Here is a 20,954-nt window from a genome sequence, read left to right as displayed (position 1 = left end):
CGTTGCTACGTTAGCGGTACGCTAACATTATTATACCGTAAGCAGTAAGGAATCTTTTCTTTAAGGAACCAATATATGCAACCTGTTAAGTTACTATTATTTAAAATACGAGCCGTACCGCTTTATTTAAATTTCGACAACACGGCGTTCACCGTCATAAGTACGTTAGCATTGTATTGTCACAATCCATCAGATTTGTTGTTGTCAAAATCCGGTCCGTTTTGATCCAAATTGCAGACCCTTAAACTCAGTGCCGTGGAGGTATGGATAATCACTTCACGTATTTTCAATGTTTGGCTGTATTATGATCGTAGCTAAGTACTGTACAGTAACATCGATTTTGTTGCTGTTCCGGATTGCGGTTATGAGTTATAACTGATCAGAATTGACCTGGTGGTTGAATCGACACGAACTGCGTTTTCGGAGAATAACAAGAACACACACAAATTCTAGTTCATTTTAATCACCATTTTAAGTGATGGTCAGGTTAAACCCAATGACAATCTGTACAAAACCACATCAAACATTTCAGCCAGGCACGCATGACCTTTAAAATCACAATTTCGGAGTGTAAATTTGTTAAATCAAAATCACCATACAGCGCATGAATTCATTCACCCGCTGCAGCAAGGACTATTGCGCGGCTTAATATGCCACCAGCTTGACTTGGCTCTGAGGCGTAACACAGTAGAAGGAGTCCTTCAGGATGTTCACGCTGGTGCAGTATTCGGGAATACCGACGAACTTTCCGTAGACGATCTTCTTGCAGTAGTACTGCTGGTCGCAGATCACCATGGTGTCGATGTTGAAGATGTCGAAGACCCAGACGCCGGTCTGGAAGACTTCCCAGTAGCGGGTCTCGTAGTTCCATCGGTACAGCTTGTAGTCTTTGCCCAGGTACATCTGGGTACCGTCATTACCGAAGCCGGCATCGATGGCGTTGTTGACGTCCTTGTCGCGAATCCACTGGTGACCGGCGTACAGCCACAGACTGCCGTCATCCGCAACAGCGAAACCGTTGTCCCAGTTGCGGTTGGCCACCTTCACGAAGTTCACCGGGTTAGGCTGATTGGGAATCTGTGGACAAAGGTCAAGATCAGACATCATTGTGCAATAATGTGAGAAATATTGCGTATGCATGCTTATACCACCACGAACTGTTATAATATATTAGGAATTTGGGAGCTATGGAAGTACGTACATATATAAGTACAATCATAAATCCAACAGTAATAATTATGTATCCAACAGTAAATCCAATAGTAATAATTATGTATGTATAAAAATAATACACTTAAAACATACCTACATTCTATAAGCGCATACATATCTCTACAGAATTGTGCTACATTACTAACCATCATTGGGTTCTACATAATATTATTGTGTTGCGTTATTTGTTATATGAATACTAACTGCCGGGTATCTTATTGTTATGTACATCGCGCATTTATTTTCGGAAATCCGTAATGAAGAACCCTGCAGTCCTTAGCGGATAACTGAACGGATTATTATTATTAAATATTTTACCAGTTCGGGGGCGTCCTTCCAGCACATGCGCCAAATATCGGCATACGGTTTGTAGTCGATGTACCACAGACAGTCATCGTAACCGTGGAAGGCGTACTTGACATTGGTGGCCACACGGATCTGCTCGTGGCGGAAGAGACCGTCGGGATCGACGCGGATCAGCTCGTACTGGGTGTTGACGTAGTATTCGGTCCCGTCGGGAACGGCCACATTGATGGCAGATGTCTCACCGGTGGCGAAGAGGACATTGCTGTTCTGCAGTAGAATGGACGACGAAGGGGCGTTATAGTTGGATCCGTAGGTGTTGTACTGGTTATATGCCGGGGCTTTGTAGTCCTGCTGGTAGCCGGGTTTGTACGGTGCGGCGTTATACTGTGCGCCGTATGGTGGTTTATTGTACGGTGCTTGTCCAAAAACCGATGCCACTAACAAAATGAAATACCATGAGCATTTTATACAATAAAATAGATGAACTACGTAAATTTTAATTATTTAATTTTCATAGCATACTGTAACATTATAACTTTTTGTTTCCTAATGGCTTACGCTAATTGGAGGTGATTTTCATGTACTGTACTTACCCAACAAGGTGACCAATGCAACAGGCTTCATCATTATGTCGAGGAGGTTACTGTCGTCTGCAGAACTATCAAAGTAATCGATGTCACGATGAATGTTGCTAATGTTTTCCGGACGTGGCTTTTAAAGTGATGCACAGCTATGGAGAATTTGCATTTCGTTGAGTAATGCGATAGGTATCGCTCAGTGCGGTACGTTTCCAAATCTTTTTCCAACACGTTTCCAGAATAGTTTTTCCCGGGTGAAAAAGTGTTGACGAACATTTTGTTATGTAAAACGAAAAACTGTTACGAAACGGACGAGAAACTTCCCGTGAAAGGCGTTACCAAAATTAATTACCGAGACAAACTGATCGGTGCGATGTCGCTGAGAAAATCATAGAAGTCACAAAAATTAGTTTGCCACTACAGTCCACTAGGAAGAAATGTACCGTTCCCCTCGAAGCCAATAATTTTGGGCTTCCTTCGTGTGCACTAACCAGTAAGCGTATGCATTCAAATCGTGAGTCTGTACAATACTTTTTAGCCATAGCCATTACGAAGGTTTGTTATTTTGCAATAATCCACTTTATAGTTTCACATCCGTAAGCTCATTAACGAAATGTTCATTTATCCATTTCTTGCTTCCTGTACTCGTAGTTACATAATCACTCTAGATATGACTGATATGTACACACTACGCGATACAATTATTAAGGTTTACTGCCTTTAACTGCCAAATTTACTTCACCTAAAATTCACATCTATGTAAACCATAGCTGGTTGTAAACTATGTTCTGCACTACTTGTCGACCATGGAGATCGGCAAAATATAAAGCGACACCGCGACAACATAAAACATAATAACTTTATTGCACAAATATGACACTAAAAACACTGAGAAAAACTAACTTTTTTAAAAGAAACACAAAACTCTAGCAATAGAAGTTTACAGTGACCAGTCTAAAACGAACCCCGACAAAATGTAGAAAACGTCTTAACAAGAAAAACTAAAAAAGCCATCCACTTCCAGAATACCGCCGCCTTCTTAAACATAAAATACTCTTACAAACAAAAAAACCAGTTCCATTTTTCCATCAGAAGATCCGTAACCGGAACAAAAAACCAACTAGCTTCCAAAAATTTACCAAAATTAATAATTATATAACCGCCATGAATGGTTTTCTTAAAGAAAAACTTTCCTCATCTTGTTTTTTCCCCGCTTGTCTTGATTTCCCTCCAAGAGACGTGTCCGCTTGTAAATTATGTACAAAATACAAAATACTGTAGACCGATAGGAGAGCCTATGTCAACACAGGGACGGTATGGGTTGGGTGTGTGGTTGTGGTAAAGGTCACCAGGGACCGCGTGCCGACCGATCCGCTGTTTCCTCTTTGCGGGAAACGGGAAGGTTGTCAGAATAGTGTGCACTTTCAACTAGTCGGCAGAATCGCGCTCCTTCTTGGCTGGTTTGTAGTCCTCTCCCAGTATTGTGGCGATCTCCTCTTGCATAAATGCCCACGGTACCTGTTAACGATCGAACTGTATAATCTTTCATAATCACTAACAGCAACATCAATTTAATGTCTGCTAACGAATTTGTAAAATCATCAGTACTAAATATTCCATTGGTATAAATTACGAAAATATGTAATTTTGTAAAGCCGAAAGCTGGACGCTTATCGTGCATAAATACCCATAGTACCGTAAAAATTATACTTTAAGAATACAACAAACTGCCGAATGCTTTCAGGTGGATTAGATCCGATTTAACTTTAACCAACAACCTCTCTGTTTATTTTGACAGGGAGAAGGAAATGCATTCCTCAACTTTTATACGACAGAAGAGAATAATAATTATCTTTTATAAAAGATGAAAGAAATCTGTACAGACAAAGCCGAAGCTCATTTTATTGCTGTTTGCACGCATAAAATCCCTGATAGATTCCTGTTTCTCACCTGTGAGCCGACCAGGGGACATCTTTCGCCGCTGGGACAGTAGACATCATTACCGGCTCCCTGTTTCTTAATACTATTCCGCGAGCAGGGAAAGCAGAATTTGTGATGCGCCACCGAGGGGCACTGTACGAAATGCGTGTCCTCCAGGCGTTCATGGCAGATCGTACAGCGCAGCAGCTGTGTGGAGGCTCCCGTGCCGGTGGCGCCGCCGGCTCCACTGATTCCGCTGGCCGGTGAGGAGGCCGTGGAGGGGGAGGCCTCGCGGCCGCCCATGGCCACCATGGTGGGCCGCTCCTCCTGACTGATGGATTTGCGTGGGCCGTGTGTCAGATGGGTCGTGTAGGGCCGGCTGGTGACGTGCGGTGATTCCATCCGTTCAATGGGGGAACTGGTGGGCAGCGGATGGTGGGCGGGCGAATGCGTGATGATGGGACGATCGGCGACCGACAGCACCGAGCTGCTGCCGCCGGTCGGGGACAGGGTGGGGGGTGCTGATGCGGAATGGTTAGCCATTTCCTGCAACAACAACATTCGATGAACCACCGCCATTAGCGTATTTAATTTTAAATCATTTAATAAATCAAATATCTACCAATTGAAGGCAACAAAATTGTACAGAATAATCAGAGTAACTATGACAAAAACACCATCATCGAAACATCTCCAGTGAATGCACAATTATCATCATAATTCTCCTGAACTTTTACGCGGTGAGACAGCCAAAACAAGCAACATACCGGTGGACTGCCTCGTGAACTTCCATTGGAACTCATTGGTGATTGAGCATGAGATAAAGCACTTCCGCTATTGGACGGTGTACTGAGGCTGATGTTGGTGCTTAGTGCTGAAATGGCACTCGGTAGGGACATTGGGGGACTCGTGGCGATCGACACCGCTGAAGAAACAAATAACAATTTTTTTTACACTACTTCAGGCTGTTTGTTTTTATAATGTCCATAATATTTCAAACAAATGGAAAAAGTGTTCAGTATATTAATGCATATTAAGCTAGCACAATTAATAAAGTAACTTCAACCACTGGCGCTGTGTTACACATTAAAAACAAGCGTAGGATAATATGAACCTACGGGGTTTAATTAATTGTGGTGGTTCCATGTGCATCGGCATAGCGTTGCGCGGTGTGCCGGCCAACAAATGCTCCTTCCTTATACGGATATTATCCGTCGTCCCGGAGGATTCTTTGGGTAGGGAGCGCAGCATGAGATCAGGATGAGAACCGGAGGAGCCCGATGAATTACTGCTGCTCAGGCTCAACTGCGGCATTTCCATGTGGGGACGCTTGGCACTGCTGGGTGCCGGCATCTCCATCATCGACGGCGGACTGTTGCGGTGCGGATGCAGCATATCCTCGTCGCGCTCCATGGGATGCGAGCGTTTCGCCTGGACTACTGAGGCGTGCCCGGGACCTGGGTAAATATTTCCGCCTAAACGTTAATTCAGTCACTCAAACAGTTTCGAGAAACCTGGGTGCGTTACAGTAATTCGCTGGACAGTACACCAATTACTAAGTAAGTAAATAATAATTCTCAGTTCCTGATTTGTTATTTTTCGCTTCTTTTATTTGGACAGGATGGGAAACTTTAACAGACGAAACGGATCTCCGTACCGCTATTGCGTCGCGATAACTCTCCCAAATTCATGACTGCCGCAGGAACTACGTAGTGGACGGAAGCATTTCAGTGTGCAGTTTGTTAAACATTTTAATAATTTCTTTCGGAACAGTGCGGAAATCATTAATTTCTTCATGTTCTTTTTACAAGGGGGTGCAATTCCACCAAGAAAGCCAGCCTTGATTAGGCCCTCTCAACGCCTACTGCACCACAACAACCACGAAAGCCCGATTTACCAACGCAGATAATCTCCCATAATGGAGGCAAACTGCGAAATTACCTCCACAACAATTTTCTATGTAATAACAGATAAACATCACGGTCTAATGTTGACACAAATACCGAGCACGTCATGGGCATGGATGTCGCCTCGTTGGCGTGCCACAGTCGACCTTATTATGTCCGACCCAACGCCACGGAAAGGCCGGTCGAGAACGAGCATCGTAGCAGGGAATACTCCACTTCCCAATGGGAAGCGACACGCAACCGGCAAAAGCATCAAACTTCTGCCGCATGTCCCGCTACAACGGCCATGCAGCACGTGAGATTAAAGAGAACATCTCACGCAATGCCATGCCGGAGCGCATAACAATACCAGCGGTAACCTTTCACGTCGTCAATATATGATCAGCAACAAACCCTTGGCACGCTATTATTGTCTAATACACCGCACCGCATGTATCGACAATTTATTATTTACCAATGATCACATGTAGAATATATGTTGGCAAAAATTTAATACGATTGTTCCTACATCAACGCTAATTCAATCTCTGACACTTATCCGTATTAATTTCGGATTTTTCCATGAAAAAATAAAGCTCAGCTTCCACCCGATTAAATGATGCCCTTTCCCTACATCATCAAAACAAGCCCTACAGACAGAGTAATCATCCTAGAGACCACACAATCCCCAGTCCGGTTCCGTGAAAACCCCCACTATTAATTGACGTCAAAAGCCCGCTGCAGCGGAATCCGCTCCGGCCAAATTGTTTCACGGGAACGGAAAGCGGTGTTCCATTCATTTCCGTCTATATTATAGAATATAATCCCTTCCCTGTCTATTATCTTATTACCAGACATGTTCCCCTTTAATCTGCTGATTATTTTTAATACTCATTTCCCCCGCTACCACCTTGATCAATATGGAGCGAAGGAAGAGAGACGCGGGATGATTATCTCTGTCTTCCAATTTAGTCCATCACTGTAATCCTAGAATCCTCATACTCGGGGCTGTTCTTGTCAATAATCTTCATCTGTGCCGCCATCATTATTCAGACAATTTTTCTATCGTCTCCCATTCACCTATCAATTTACTGCAATGCATTTGATTAGGGTTCCAAAATAATTACACCGTCGACAATAAGAAATACTGTCCTGTGTTTCTAATACGCTGCGACAACTCGATACCATAATTACAGAAAAAAGACAAACAAAAATTAAACATAGACTGAAGTAAGTCGAAAATTATGATTCATCAAGCACCACTGTCTTCCCTGCTTATACGTAATCATATTTACCATGTTATTTATTTTCAAGTACTTAGTAAACGTATTTAGTGCCCTGAATCGTCGGAATTATAAACTACATACAATTTAGTTTTAAGTAAATTTGTAACTGTTTATCCGAAACGCACCGAAAGTATTTATTACGATGCTGTATTCACACAAAATATAGTATCGTAATAACTTCAAAACATATTATTTTCACATCCAGCAAGTGCAAGTTACATAGAGAACACTAGAGAAAACACATGTATTCTACAGTTAATTTTTGAATCCCAAAACGTTGTTCCCGTAGTAACCTGCTGCTAGTAGTGTCTATAACTCTGCATAGGTATGTATTGCACGAAATTTTTTCACTGATTTCCCAGCTTATACTCTGATTTACAAAACAACAATGCACCATAATATATAAGTCATGAAAATTAAAGCTAGCACCACACTTTCAACTTCGATAAATTCGTTAAAACTAATATTACCGCTATTAATAATTATAATTAACGGCTGTTAGTAGGTAGGCCAGCTATCCACAGACTTGGACATCTGATCGTCAACGCAACGCCCGATCCACCTGATATCTCCTTAACAATAGCCCATCATTATAACTAATCGGCATTCAGTGTTTGACTTTGATTCTAATCTGGCCCGTTCGCCCAATCAGCTTCCCGATTATTAACGAACCCCCCGGTTTCGTCGTATCGCACACGAGATCATTCAATCAAGTTGTCATTTGCATATCGAACGGGACACCGTGTATTGATTACTATCGGCCGCGCACCCGGACCCCGTGCACAAATAATTCCCGGGCCTTTTAACTGCTGCACTCTGCACTTCGTGTCGATAATGGGCTTTCCCTTTTCATCTGCTCCCGTTCCCGGAAGCCCGTGCACCAGGGACGTGCCGAATTCAGTCCTGACGCATTTTTCACACGGCTGCATTAATGAGTATTTTATAAACGGGGAAAACGCGTCAACACACGGGGGACAACCGTGTGTTTCACAGGTCTACAATCGACTACATCGATCATCCATGATGCCTAGTCCTACCAGCGGTCATAATTAATATTATACACAGAGATCTCTCTCGCCGCGCGAAACCCAAGGGCCATGCAAAGCCGACATTTTGTGTACATTAGCGGAGCCGTTGAGGCGTGCACTATTCTCTACCCATTTTTCCATGTCTTTCATACACGGTACAATGGAATGTAATGAGGACCATGAAGAGATAGCCCAGAAACTAGTCCAAAGAACATCCGGCTGTCATTCGGCGCCTCAGGGCTCGCTTAAAATTATATATACGTTTGGTCAGAAACCTACCGCCTGGGTCAATTAATGACACAAACAATTAGTAATCTTCAACTTCACTTTCTGTTAGCACACTACGATTTTCGAACGTAACGTTTACTATAATGTAGTTTTGCTGCCATAATTTTTCCAATATTAGCAAACCTGCTGACAAACTGACCGCTGACATAACCACAAAAAATTAGGTACAAGCTGTAAAAAGTTAAAACAGTATGAACTGCTTCAACTGCATACAACCTATGTTGCCATCTAATGATTCACGACAAATTCCATTCATTTCTTCCTTAATTATTCTTGCTGCGTCCCTAAATAAATTATGTAAAAGCTTTTGCATCAACAATTTTCCAATAATTTAACTGTTTAATAACCCAATTATTTCCATTGAACAACGAGGTAATGGAAAATTGTTATACCACTAATCCGTGCGCATCCCCATCCCCTTTTTCAGCCAACCTTGGAAAAAGAATCTAGCTCGTGATGCTCTCCCCAAACGAGCCGGTGCCCACTAATCCCAAAACAAAGACCACAACCAGAAGCCTATTCTCTAACAATCCCAACCGGAAAACATCCCTTTTCAAGCGCATCCCGGCATACATTCCCCATTCAAGCCAACCTGCCCCCATCGAACGGAAGATGTTCTAAGGAAATAATTGCTGCGTGGTCCCTGAATGCATGTCTCTCAAGTGCCCGGCGAACAATACCAGCCCGGTTGGAAATCGAGACAAACCAGCATGTTTCGGCGCTTACGAAGCTAATTTTTCCTTAGCCATCCCGAACAATAATCCTGTGGCCCTAACGTCGTCGAAATCCCCCCGTCTTAAAACTGAAAAGAACGACCCGCAAAATCCTCTGCGCCATTCCTTTACAGTGAGTTCACACATACACCGGGATTTATCAGTACAATTGCTCGCTTAGCCGGCGCGATCAAGGGGGTTTGTTCAATGGAGCGGCGCCAGCGCCTACACAAAATCCCCCTGACGGGTTTTAATGAGGCTGACCCGGCAGGAAGAGTGTCGCTGCCGCACGCTGGATGGGGATCTAATTAATCCCTCCAGGTGCACACAGCGAGGACAATGCGCACAATACCGGGAAACGGGGAAGGAAGGGTCGGTGTATTACGCTCTATCCTCAGGTGGATGCGGCTCAAATTATTCGCAATTAGAACACAGGATGGCTGCTAAATTAATCAACATTATGATGAAATACGACGCGCTTAGGCTGACGGCATTCCCTATATTTCTACCAATTCCGTGAATTACATTTAATCAATTATTTTTAAAAATAAAATATTCAACACCACAATATCAGATGACTGAACACCCAATTTTACCAAATTATTCCCCATGAAAATACTTACTTAACAGTAGCCGCTTCTCGAACTACGATTTACCGTGGTTTATAGGCCCGTAAAAAACCGCTCATGCATTTTTCCTTGCCAATTCCAAAGGAAAAAATTATGAAAATTACCACAATAAGAAAAACAAAAAAAGAAATTACCGCAAAATAAATCTTTTAAATTTAACTGGGCACATTCGTGTTACCTGGAATGCCCTGAAGTCCATGTCCGTGTGACTGTGGAGGTATTCCCGACCGGATTCCAGGTACCGGCATCGGCGGCGGTTGAATGGGCGGCAACCGGGGCAGCGGTCCCAGCACCGGTCCCATCCCGGAGCCCCTCCGGTCCAGCGGCACCATGACGCCGGGATGCTCCACCACGTTCGGTCCGCCGTTCATCATCCCGAAGTCGCCGCGGACCGGTCCATTGGGCGGCATGGGCGGCGGGCCGCTCTGGGGGTGTCGTCCGCTGGGGGCCGGAGGCGGTTGGGGCACCCCGCGCACATCCATCCCGTAGCGCTCATGGTGGACGACCGGGTTCTGGGTGACGATCCCTCCGCCGCGGGTGGGTCCCGAATGCGGCGGTCCGGATCGCGATTCTCCATTCTGCATTTCATGGGGATTGCGGGGATAATTGGGCGGGTGCTTGTTGGACGGGGGCGGCGCCCCCACCCCGTTGGCGGGGCGGGAAGTGGGCGGCGGGGGCGCCCCGCCCCCGCCACTGTCGTGGACGCCCGCCACGCGCTTCATCTGGCGGACATCCTCGATGACGTGCTCGATGCGGTCGGGGCCCTCGTAGTTGACGCAGCCGCGGCAGACGGCCTCCGAGAACTCCAGCAACATGGCCCAGGGATAGCGTGGCAAATCGCACAGATAACAATGTTGCCGCACACTCCGGTACATTTCGTCAATCATGAAGGGCGACGGTGCAAAGATCAGCGGAGGTTTATCGAAGTGCGATACGAACATAAGGATGATCGTGAGGGGGGATCAGGCGGACAAGTAAATCCTGCGGAAACAACAGCACACCTCACATTATGCGGACCACTACACATGTGATTCATCTGTGCGAGGCTGTATGAGTAGCGTAACTAATAACACTAACGGCAACAGCAATTATGGGTACTCTGTTCAATGCTTGAGGGAACGTTTCACATTGCGTAAGATAAGCAGTAAACTAGGTGGCTTATCAAAAAAATGAAAATTATGAAAACTAAAAATAACTGTCAATCAACGCGTGCGCCAGTTCCAGCGCTGTAGCAGCACCCGACCATGTGATCGGAATGCGACGGCATGAGGCAATCGATTGTGTGGGGTACCTGTGTTGCGGGCCTCGAGTGTCATTTCCAGTTAATGCGTACAGAAACCCTATACATCTGCGCCGCATTTACCCCTTGTACACGTAGCGACAGCACGGATATGTGGCAGCCTGCATTTCCAACGACTGTCTTTATTATGTGGGATATCCCGTAGTAATTTTTACCACATAAATGTTTTTCGCAATAAAGACTCTTCAACACAAAATATTTTCGAAGCCGGAGAATAACAAATCCATTTGAAGGGTAGATAATTACGAAGCAAAGAATACAGATTAATCAATCTTGAAGCCGGTACAGGCAGTAATTACAAACAGACAGTACAATATACATACGCTATACAGTGAAGTACAGAATTTATATTTACTGTATTATACAAAATTACTATTAGTGGTAAGCCGTTCGTTATCCCTTCTACAACGAGCGGTAAACAATAAACTACATAAATTAATATGATCTTAAATGATAAAAGTGTTGTTTAAAAACGTATAATAAATAATGCAGGAGATTGTAAAAACCGTTCCGACTTGCCAGCATACTATTATTGGATCTTACTGGTATCAGTTTATTTTAAGAGCTATCGTGTCGAACCTCGAAACTGAATTTTGGCATTTTAAGGGCGAACATTTGTGAGTTACTAAAAGCAAAACGGATAACGCACATAAAAAACAGCAAAAACGCCACCTGAATGCGAGTTGGTACTGTTTTATATGAGTACACATCTATGGTTCTGTCATACGTCCTGCGCAAATAACTATATATGCCACTTCTCCTAACTCGAAAATAATAATAGCTTTATTTTTCCCCGTAATGTACCGGTATGTACAATACATGAGCACTTTTAATAATTAAATATTAAGTTAAACGAGTACAATAATCATGTGGTTATAATGATAATACTAAAACAACGGATAGCCTGTCGTGTATACAGCACACTGCATATAAAATTGGTGTTCGTAACGTATAAACGTTGGCATATAAACGTTGGCGTAAAAAACTTAACATCAATTAGCGCTCTCATTCATAAAGTAGATGAAACACTGAAATTTAAAAGGAATTTTTATGATTAACAGTGTTCGGTTTTTATACGAATGCTTTCGCAGAGGTGATCAGTAGTTACCGTAGCGGCTCGTGGACCGGAAGTGAAATTGTCAGGGTATGTACAGAGCGAATAGTCCCAAAAACCAGCAACATGTACCGGGTAAGGATACTTCAAGTGGAAACGTATACACTAAAATAATATTGCTCCACTTTCCAACCACAACGTAACTAAACAACCAACGACCATTGTCAACTGATTAAGCACGATTCACTGCGCAGGGTGCGTGGAATAATACACCATGAGCATCAGCATCACCGGGGCTGTACACTGCAGTCCGGATGAAATTGTGTCATTTCTGTAAATGGGATGACAAATAGCAATATTGTCATGAGATGTGTTAATTAAACAAAGTATATTGAAACAGGGTCAGGCTGGGGGTATTTTTCTCCCGACAAAATCATTTGCACAGCGACCCGATCGAATTATTCCGGCATCTATATACACGCGCGCAAGCACACACGTAATACACCGCCGGCTGATCCGCTTCCATCGGCATACTAGCTATAATGACAAGGTAACATCATCCTGCGGGGATGCCGGCTCTCTCCCTCTCTGGCCTCGCTGTGGATGCAGCTGGGGCCGGGTAAGATGAGACAGCAGGTAGCGCACGCACATCGACGTATATGTTACACTGCGCAGCATATACACAGCTGTTTATCCCGTTTTTCAGCCAGTGGGACGCCGGGATATCGAATGTACACGTCCGGCAAGTACATACGCATACTTGCAGGCCAGCAGTACATATGTATACAGATATACCTGGGAAGCAATTTTCGCAAAAGGAGAACAAGGCCGGTTATATTGCGCTTTGGGGTTAGGGATTACCAGATCAGGGGCATTATGTTACATTATGTTCTTATGTTTTTGCCTGCTAGCATCACTGTGCACTACAGATATACCTGGCTGATTGGGCACTTTTTCTCAAATTTTACAGAATCGCTCTGGCTATGGAGAAAGGTGACAATACAGTACAGAAACTGATAGCACTTTTTTATCTCAGGCCTGTCGGTTACCGCTTAGTTTCTGTAATTCTGCGCAGCCCCACTGTAGAACTGAAATTGTGCAGACACTAGTACGACGTGCACATTCAAAAGGCAAAATTCCGACGCATTATTGTGGTGTGCTACAAAATTTTGAGCCGGTACTACCGGCACTATACAATACATGTTTCTACTAATGGCGCTCTGTGGATATAATTATGCAGTATAATTATTTCATTTCTAACAAGCCGCTGTAGGAAAACCACTATTTCGAATCTACAGTCTTTCTACTGATGTGGTGATGCACTCCGTAATTTCGAGCTCGCATATGCTGATATGCTCGTTTACAGCTCCATCTGAGCGCGTGGATAGTGGATAGTGGATACAACATAATGCACACAGTGACTGCCACACACACAGATTTACCGCTGCATAGAATACTTGAATGGGAAGAATTCGCCTTTTTGCAGACAAATTACTTAGATTGCTGTGTATTTCGCATGAAAGTTTCAGCCTCTAAATTAAAACATTCCAAACGGTAGTTTTCGATATCATTCTGACGTATTGTAAAATTTCATTCAGTATCTGCAGTCGCAAGAAATCTACAGGTAGAGTAAGCTTTAATATCGCCAGACTAATTTGCAATTTACAGGCAACTATACCGAATTTAGCCGGCGCATTAAAGAAATATTAATCGGAAGGCTCTTTACATCACACATATCGGGGTAAAATCGCAAATACCGGCAGGTATAGCTTAGTCATATATGCCTATGCTTCTTCCCATCTTCGACCACATACAATACAAATTGGATGAGGCGCATACATCCTTTATCGCATCATCTTCCCGATATTTCACAATCAGCCAACCTACGCATCGGCACATCCGCACGCACACCTTATACTCGAACCACAAGATGTATGCGGCACGTTAATTAATCTTTGCGTGCTCTTTTGATCATTATATCGGCATCTTGTTGATCACATTCGCTATCCTATATATAAACTCCTGGAATAAAAGGGACGTTCGTCAACAATTAATTTCCATTCAGTGAGCACAGTTTTCTTCCAGCTTGCGACTGCAAGACTAACCACAGCATGTACGTCGTTTGATGACCGCTCGAGAATTTAAGTGCTTTGTTGCCGCGTGCTGTAACTACTGATGCGGAACGCTCTAATTTTTACATACGCTACCAGTAAATAATTTCCGATGGGTAATTAGAAGCTAGGAATAAAATGCGGTTTACTTATAGAAACCTTACGGCTGAAAATGTGTGTGCGGGATGTTGTATTCCTCATATTAATCGTGCGTAAAACCAACTGAATAAGAATTTGAGAACCGACGTTAGGCGTTTAAGTTTCGTTCCTTGGAGAATTTTTTTGAGTATTCTATGATAATATTAATAATCTCATGATCATGTAGCGCAGCTAAATTCTCAGTGAAATATTAGCTTCGCAATAATACTCAGTTAAATTAAATGAACCAGAAATTTGCTGGTGCCGGGCGGTTTAGTAAAACATTATTGTAGCAATGAAAAAAAGCATGCAAGTATGCCTTTATGCATGAAAATGCAATTTTGCATGGAAACAATTCTGTTAACTGCAGAACGCATTAAATGCTTTGAAACTGTTTGGTTTTTTACCTTATAATTACAAAATTTCAAAAACAAGTTGTGAGCGGCTTGAGACGCGGCTGCAGCTTTTGATTGAAGAACGGTATGTTCCGACATGAATAATTCGTTTACCAAATTAATTTCCCAGACGGATCATGCCTGGGCATGTACCGGCTTTTCAGTCTATTGACTGTCCGCCAAAAACCGGGTGTACGTGTACCGGATGATTTACGTTATAAGATTCCAACCAGGCTCAAAAATGCGGACTTCAACCTCGCTACCATGTAAACGCGGCAATAACGGTAATTTGTGTGAGAAACAGCACCCTGTCTGCACTATCACCAGGCACCGAGCTCGATCGCCAATTGGCAGCACTTTCCGATGATATGCCCATAGTGCCGGATGCCCTAAGGTGACAAAGTCCCACACCGGTCGCAGATATCTGACCGGTATAAGTTACGTAGAATGAACAAGGGTTTCCTGTTGGAGCGCCCACTGTGACGATACATGCGCATGCAATCTAGTAAATTAATTTCGCTTTGCACACCGCACGAACCGTGTTTTATCGGATCAAGACGCACGCAGGAGTGTAGATAACAATAAACAGTGTAATTAATGTATCCACATGTTCTGTATCTGTAATGTACTGTTTCCGAAGATTATAAACTTGGTTCGCATAATTCTATCAGTTTTATACTGAGCGTATTTATTTATGCAAGTAGATATTCGCGTATTCGCAGTTTGAAAGTACTATTGTTATCTATCGTGTTCGGATTATCAACTTCTAATTCAGATATGAGAAGTAGAATTAATTAGACTTGCATATACACCATAATAAAACTATTAAAGTTCAACAATCGCGACGAACCCTTTAAAGAACAGTGGTTACATATGTAAGCGTAACGTGCGGTTTAATCTACAGTATGTAGTAAAATAGTTTTAATTTTGTTCCACTATTAACTAAATTTTAAAACCTATGATCACATGATAATAAAGTAAAGTAGTGCTTCATCTATGTTTGTCAATCGATATTAATACGCTGTTAGCTGCACCTGATATCTTAATGTATTGCGGAACAAAAACTATACACCTGCTTCTAAAATTTTAGCATGGTCACTCATATTAATTGCTTTACTTTCTGTAATACTTGCACTAACATGAAATTGGGTTAGTAATCACCATTCTTAAAAAATTTTCTAGAATATCATAAAGTAAAATTCTTGTAAGCCGATCTGTGTGAAAATTTGGAAATTTAGACTGGTTTTCTGTCAGCAACCAGAGGCAGTTGGTTGGCCAGGGTACTAAGCTACATAAATTAAAAACACTAGTTCCGGTTTTATGTCATAATTCTATAGTACCCCGCTTCTGGCTCCAACGCCTGCCTTATCCCTGGGGTTATTTTTTCCTAGGCAAAATAAAGCATGACGATCTAGCGATGTCGCTACTACAGCCACAGTACCCGGAACCTGCCAATTATAATAGTAATTTGTCCAACGACATAAGCTGTCAATATTTTTGTTCACAACAGTGCATGTGCAGGTTAAATGTTATTTATCAAACTTAATTATCCGCCGGATACATTAAGCATCCAATTACGTTCTATGAGCGCATTTCCCACCCCGGAGCATTAATGGGGTAAACCTCGCCGCCAGCCATATGCGCCTTGCTTATAGCCCAATCAATTTTCGGTAAAAATACCAATTACTAGCACGCATTCTCCATTTCATACCTAGTTAATTATTAAGGCATAACTTTATATCTTTATATGCAAGGAGTAATTAGGTTGTTTTCCTTTGCAGTCAATGGGATCGGTGGGGTTTTAATTATAAGGTGAATATTTCAAAGGGTTTCTCACAACCACACCCTACTAACAGACCAAAATAGCAGTGTAAGAGATTCTGTTTTACTGGTAATACAATGTATGCCACACCTGCTAGTGTCGCAATGCCTTTTAGCTGGTAATATTATCATATTCGTAATTACAGCGGTAAAATTGTGGTACGAGCTCGTACAGTTATAAATATACGGTCCTTAAAGAAGCGGGTTTCCTTTCTTCTCTTTTAATAGTGCTTTAGCTGCGCTTCCCCTATCGATACCCCGATTGGAATAAATAAATTGCACTAACAGCCAAAATAATTCCAACAAAACACGGCTACTAAAAAACAAAAAAAAACAGTAACCGGTGTCCGGTGATCTTTATAAATCCAATTTCTGAAAACAGTGACGAAGAGGCTTATTCGAGTGACAGACATCTTTATCTGTAATTTTGAGCTACGTACGAAGCCATGAACTTTACATGACAATTAGTGCATCTACGTAATACAATTAACCACTTACGTGCGTTGTATGGAAAAGTGTTTAATCCAAATTTTATATAAGTATTGCAAGATGAAAAATACACAAACAACTTTTTGTTTCGTTTAGGTACATTATTGGATGAATTTGTATGACTGGCACATACATCATCGATTGCAGTAATAGATTCGTTTTCCGGTTTCGAATAGGCGCAACATTTCAGCCGAATATATTTTACACACATACTTCCAACACACGCGATAAACTAACGTAACGACCGGAATTCAGTAAAGGCAAGATATGATAAGCGGACAATTTAATTTTTATCGGTCTGCGTTCTGTCCAAACAGCATAAAAGACGGTGTTCATAAGGAAGGTTCCATCATAATTTTTAATCTGTTAGCGTTTTGTGATTGCCGATAAGGAGCGACCTATCTGGAGTGACCATTGCTATTTAGGACAGTGTACGTAGCTGGGAGCATAACCGTGGACCGAAGTCCAGCCATTTGGAAAGCCGGTTTTCTATCGCGATAACTCCAAGCACTTGACGTTTTGGCAGTCCTCACCTAATGGAAAGTAGTAATGCACTCTGTAACGTGTGTCACGATGTGCTACATGAGGAAGTCGCGCCGCCTATGTGTATGTAATCTGCTGATTCGCTCCGTTGCGATCGATCGCCGTAATCGCCATCCCCATAACCATAATAATAAAATCGAGATAACGTAAATTAATGCGTGCCGGCAGCTCTATGAATTTCTCAGTATAATGAGCTTCTGCTTAAACCGAATTATTCACAGAATATGTTCCCAGTTTTTTTCCCGCGAGAATTTATGTACGAGTACATATATCAACAGATATACTAAAATTTATCATTATACGTCTACTATACTTATGCGACTTCGAGCACATTATTTCAGTAGAATCTTCGAAAGGTCTAATGCGGCACCCGATTCTCCGAATTTTTTAGAGCAATATCACAGTATTATGTTAAAACCGTTCATATTGGTGCTACAGTTTCAATCCACACTAATCAGTTAGAACTAACGTTAGAAGCAAAACTTCGTAAAGTTTTTTTTTTTAAATTCTACAATACTCACACAATTTTAATTTTACAGCTTTAATCACCTCATATCGAACACGTGCTCAATCCACGTCAAGTAATTACCGGCATGGTACCTAGATGGCACCGGACATCGGGTACTACACAGCGTACGCGGTTCTAAATTGTTAGAACGCAGTTACATATGAATACTGCAGAATCAAATAATCCAGCTGTTACAAATATTATTACGCTCATTGTTATGGAGCATGTCTACTGCAAGTTATTCGTCGAAACTAGAAGTAATGTGACCAACCTTGTGAGTCCGTGACCAATGCCAACCAATCACAATTAACTGTATTGTACGAGTGTGCTAACTAATGTATGACCATCATAATTACAGTGGGAAACATGAGCACGATAGTGCCATATATGTTACATACTTTACATACAACTACAACAAACATCAATAACTTCTATCCAACAACATGTAGATAAAACTTCGGCTGTTATCGGAGTGCTGTATGAAAGCAGTTGATAGTGCCTATTAGCCAAAGGTTTATCGGTTCTGTTTCATACTAGCCACTAACAATAAGCCACGAGATACCAGTAACTGTTGTACGAATGGCCTTAATGAACGATAAAAACCATACCTTACGTTTGTCTGGAGTCCCCAAGAATGTCAAGTGCTGACGATAAAATCCGCTCAAATAAACACCTAGCTAGTCACATATCCCGTAAAAGAAAGAATTCGCAACAGAAGCAGCTTTTGTTCAAGTGTTATCCGTCAAATATGCCGCATACCATTGGAAATCGAAGACAAACACGGTCATCGTTCGGAAAGTCAGGTGAAGACAGAAGTAAAAAAATGTCTGCTCACAGATGCCAGTGTTAAGTAGAAAGTTTGTACTACAGCGCACCCAAGCATTGCCAATAGCAGCCGCAGGGCACGGTGTTGAGCTGGCGGAGAAAGGTGATCTACAAAACCGGTACTTGGTCATAGAGCACGAAAGGACAGTAAACAAGATGATGGACAATTTGGCCGTTTAAATCACCGCTCGAAGAACGCGTCTTTTGGTGATTTATTATTCAGCACATTGTTGGGTATCGCAAGTGGATAATATTGCACTGGACAGCCCGCGGCCAGAATTTTCCATGTGGCCCAATCATAACGTCGCATTCACTTTACGGTGCGATTATCTAATTTGAGCGGGCCTCTATTAAAAAGGTTTTACGCTTGTCCTCTGAGCGGTTTCAAGCGATTTTCAGCAAAAAACTTTAAAAACAAGTCCTTCTTTACGGGCGTTAACACTCATGTACAATTATTATTGCAGTTTCGTATAGTACTGTGGAAACGTTTAGCGAGCACCAAGAACCATCGCAACATGCTTTTAAGGATTGCTGAAATTGTTAAGACCAGCATAAATGCTACTAACCACTGGCCAGTACATGTACACAATATTTATGTATAACATGCTTCTTGCACAAGCTTGTCAGGTAATTTCAAACGAATCAATACAGCGAAATATACGAATTAACGACGTAGTGTAGTGGCATTTGCCATAGCGCAAACTTCGCGTTAAATATCTGTATGTCTGTACCTTTACGCAGAAATTACCGGACAAGCTTGTACATAGGTACTCTGATCTTTTCCATTTTAACTGTACATATCGTGTCACCAGTAAAAAGCCGGTACGATTTTCGATTAAATCCAAACAAATACCTTCCCTAATCCAAAAGTATTTGCGTATTTTAATTACGGCAGAAAGACATGGGCACGTGAAGAGTTCGTGACCTTCGATAATACCATGACAATATGATGACAATATTGTCTAGCTCCTAATGTGGAATTACTGTAGCGGCGATATCGCTTACTAGAAATTTATGGTTTTTATAAAACCTTACTTTGTTGTGGATTCGAATCACTTATTCATATAGTAACCAAAGGAGTTCCGTTCGCTTTACAAATCGAGGAAAATCGCATTTCTGAATCAGATACTTTTCTAAATGAAAATCAATGAGCTACCATTTTCCTTATAATTAGTTTTACTGCTTAACATTTCTAGCACAACGACAAACTGGTTTCTTCAAAATTAAGGTGGGCCGTGGGCGCAGTGAAAACAAGGTAGCCCAGTCATGGGTGTGGTACTAGATTCGTTGTGTACCAGTTGCCTCACAAGTCAGTACCCAATGAGCACTACTCATACTGTAATATTAAACTGCATTATTTTGGCAAGCAGACACCAGCTGCTTAATAAACACCCGGAAGGTTACACGTATTTGGAATATGAACAATACGACATTCACTTTATGGCGGCAACATTGAATGAAGTTTTGCTTGGAGAAATTTTGGCAAGTAAAAGATTCTTTCGCACTAACCCTCTCCAAAACTCAGTAATTTACTACATGTCAGAATTCAGACGACGAATGTTACGTACGTTACGGTGTGGAAAATATGCAGGAACGAAAGTTTACGCGCACGGTTCTGTAATATGTATACAAATTAACGGTTTTCCAGTTATGCTCAGGAAAGTACGTAAGCTGTCGGTAAGCATATGGTTCATCCGCATCGTGCTTCCCATTTCCTTGGAAGCTGGACGCATGTCCATCAAGGATGGCGCGGGCGTTTTTGCCGTAATGCACGACAACGCAGTATACCGTACGCAGTTTTGGTTTGCCTGTACTACAAATTAATAATATTGCTCCTGAAGGGTCGGAAAAGTCTCGGTTTCCATACTGCACACTTCGAATCCTCTCGCAACCCGATCCTTTTTGCTGTGCGGTTTAGCAAAGC

At 42.3% G+C, this 20,954-nt stretch overlaps 2 protein-coding genes across 7 annotated transcripts; both read right to left on the bottom strand.

Annotated features, from left to right (window-relative positions):
- Nucleotides 1–449: 449 nt before the first annotated feature.
- On the bottom strand, nucleotides 450–2,215 carry LOC129584163 (uncharacterized). Its single transcript, XM_055476287.1, has 3 exons — nucleotides 2,112–2,215; nucleotides 1,531–1,955; nucleotides 450–1,077 (listed from the first exon to the last, which is right to left on the bottom strand). The coding sequence occupies exons 1-3, from the start codon at nucleotides 2,143–2,145 to the stop codon at nucleotides 646–648; spliced, it is 891 nt and encodes a 296-aa protein (XP_055332262.1). The 5' UTR covers nucleotides 2,146–2,215; the 3' UTR covers nucleotides 450–645.
- A 726-nt stretch (nucleotides 2,216–2,941) lies between these two features.
- LOC129584161 (interferon regulatory factor 2-binding protein 1-like) lies at nucleotides 2,942–19,037 on the bottom strand. Of its 6 annotated transcripts, none has more exons than XM_055476282.1 (6): nucleotides 18,814–19,037; nucleotides 10,025–10,827; nucleotides 5,135–5,491; nucleotides 4,784–4,941; nucleotides 4,047–4,562; nucleotides 2,942–3,614 (listed from the first exon to the last, which is right to left on the bottom strand). In XM_055476282.1, the coding sequence occupies exons 2-6, from the start codon at nucleotides 10,785–10,787 to the stop codon at nucleotides 3,525–3,527; spliced, it is 1,884 nt and encodes a 627-aa protein (XP_055332257.1). In that variant the 5' UTR covers nucleotides 10,788–10,827; nucleotides 18,814–19,037; the 3' UTR covers nucleotides 2,942–3,524. The 6 variants fall into 6 exon arrangements, with proteins under 6 accessions (XP_055332257.1, XP_055332258.1, XP_055332260.1 ...); XM_055476283.1 differs by having other exon boundaries at nucleotides 18,819–19,037; XM_055476285.1 differs by lacking the exon at nucleotides 18,814–19,037 and adding an exon at nucleotides 17,288–17,620.
- Between the last annotated feature and the right edge of the window lie 1,917 nt (nucleotides 19,038–20,954).

The sequence above is a fragment of the Paramacrobiotus metropolitanus genome, unplaced genomic scaffold, assembly GCF_019649055.1.
Source record: "Paramacrobiotus metropolitanus isolate TYO unplaced genomic scaffold, Prichtersi_v1.0 Parri_scaffold0000012, whole genome shotgun sequence".
NCBI lineage: Eukaryota > Metazoa > Tardigrada > Eutardigrada > Parachela > Macrobiotidae > Paramacrobiotus > Paramacrobiotus metropolitanus.
The sequence above is the reverse complement of the archived record's forward strand: the minus strand, read 5'-3'. Positions and strand labels throughout refer to the sequence as shown.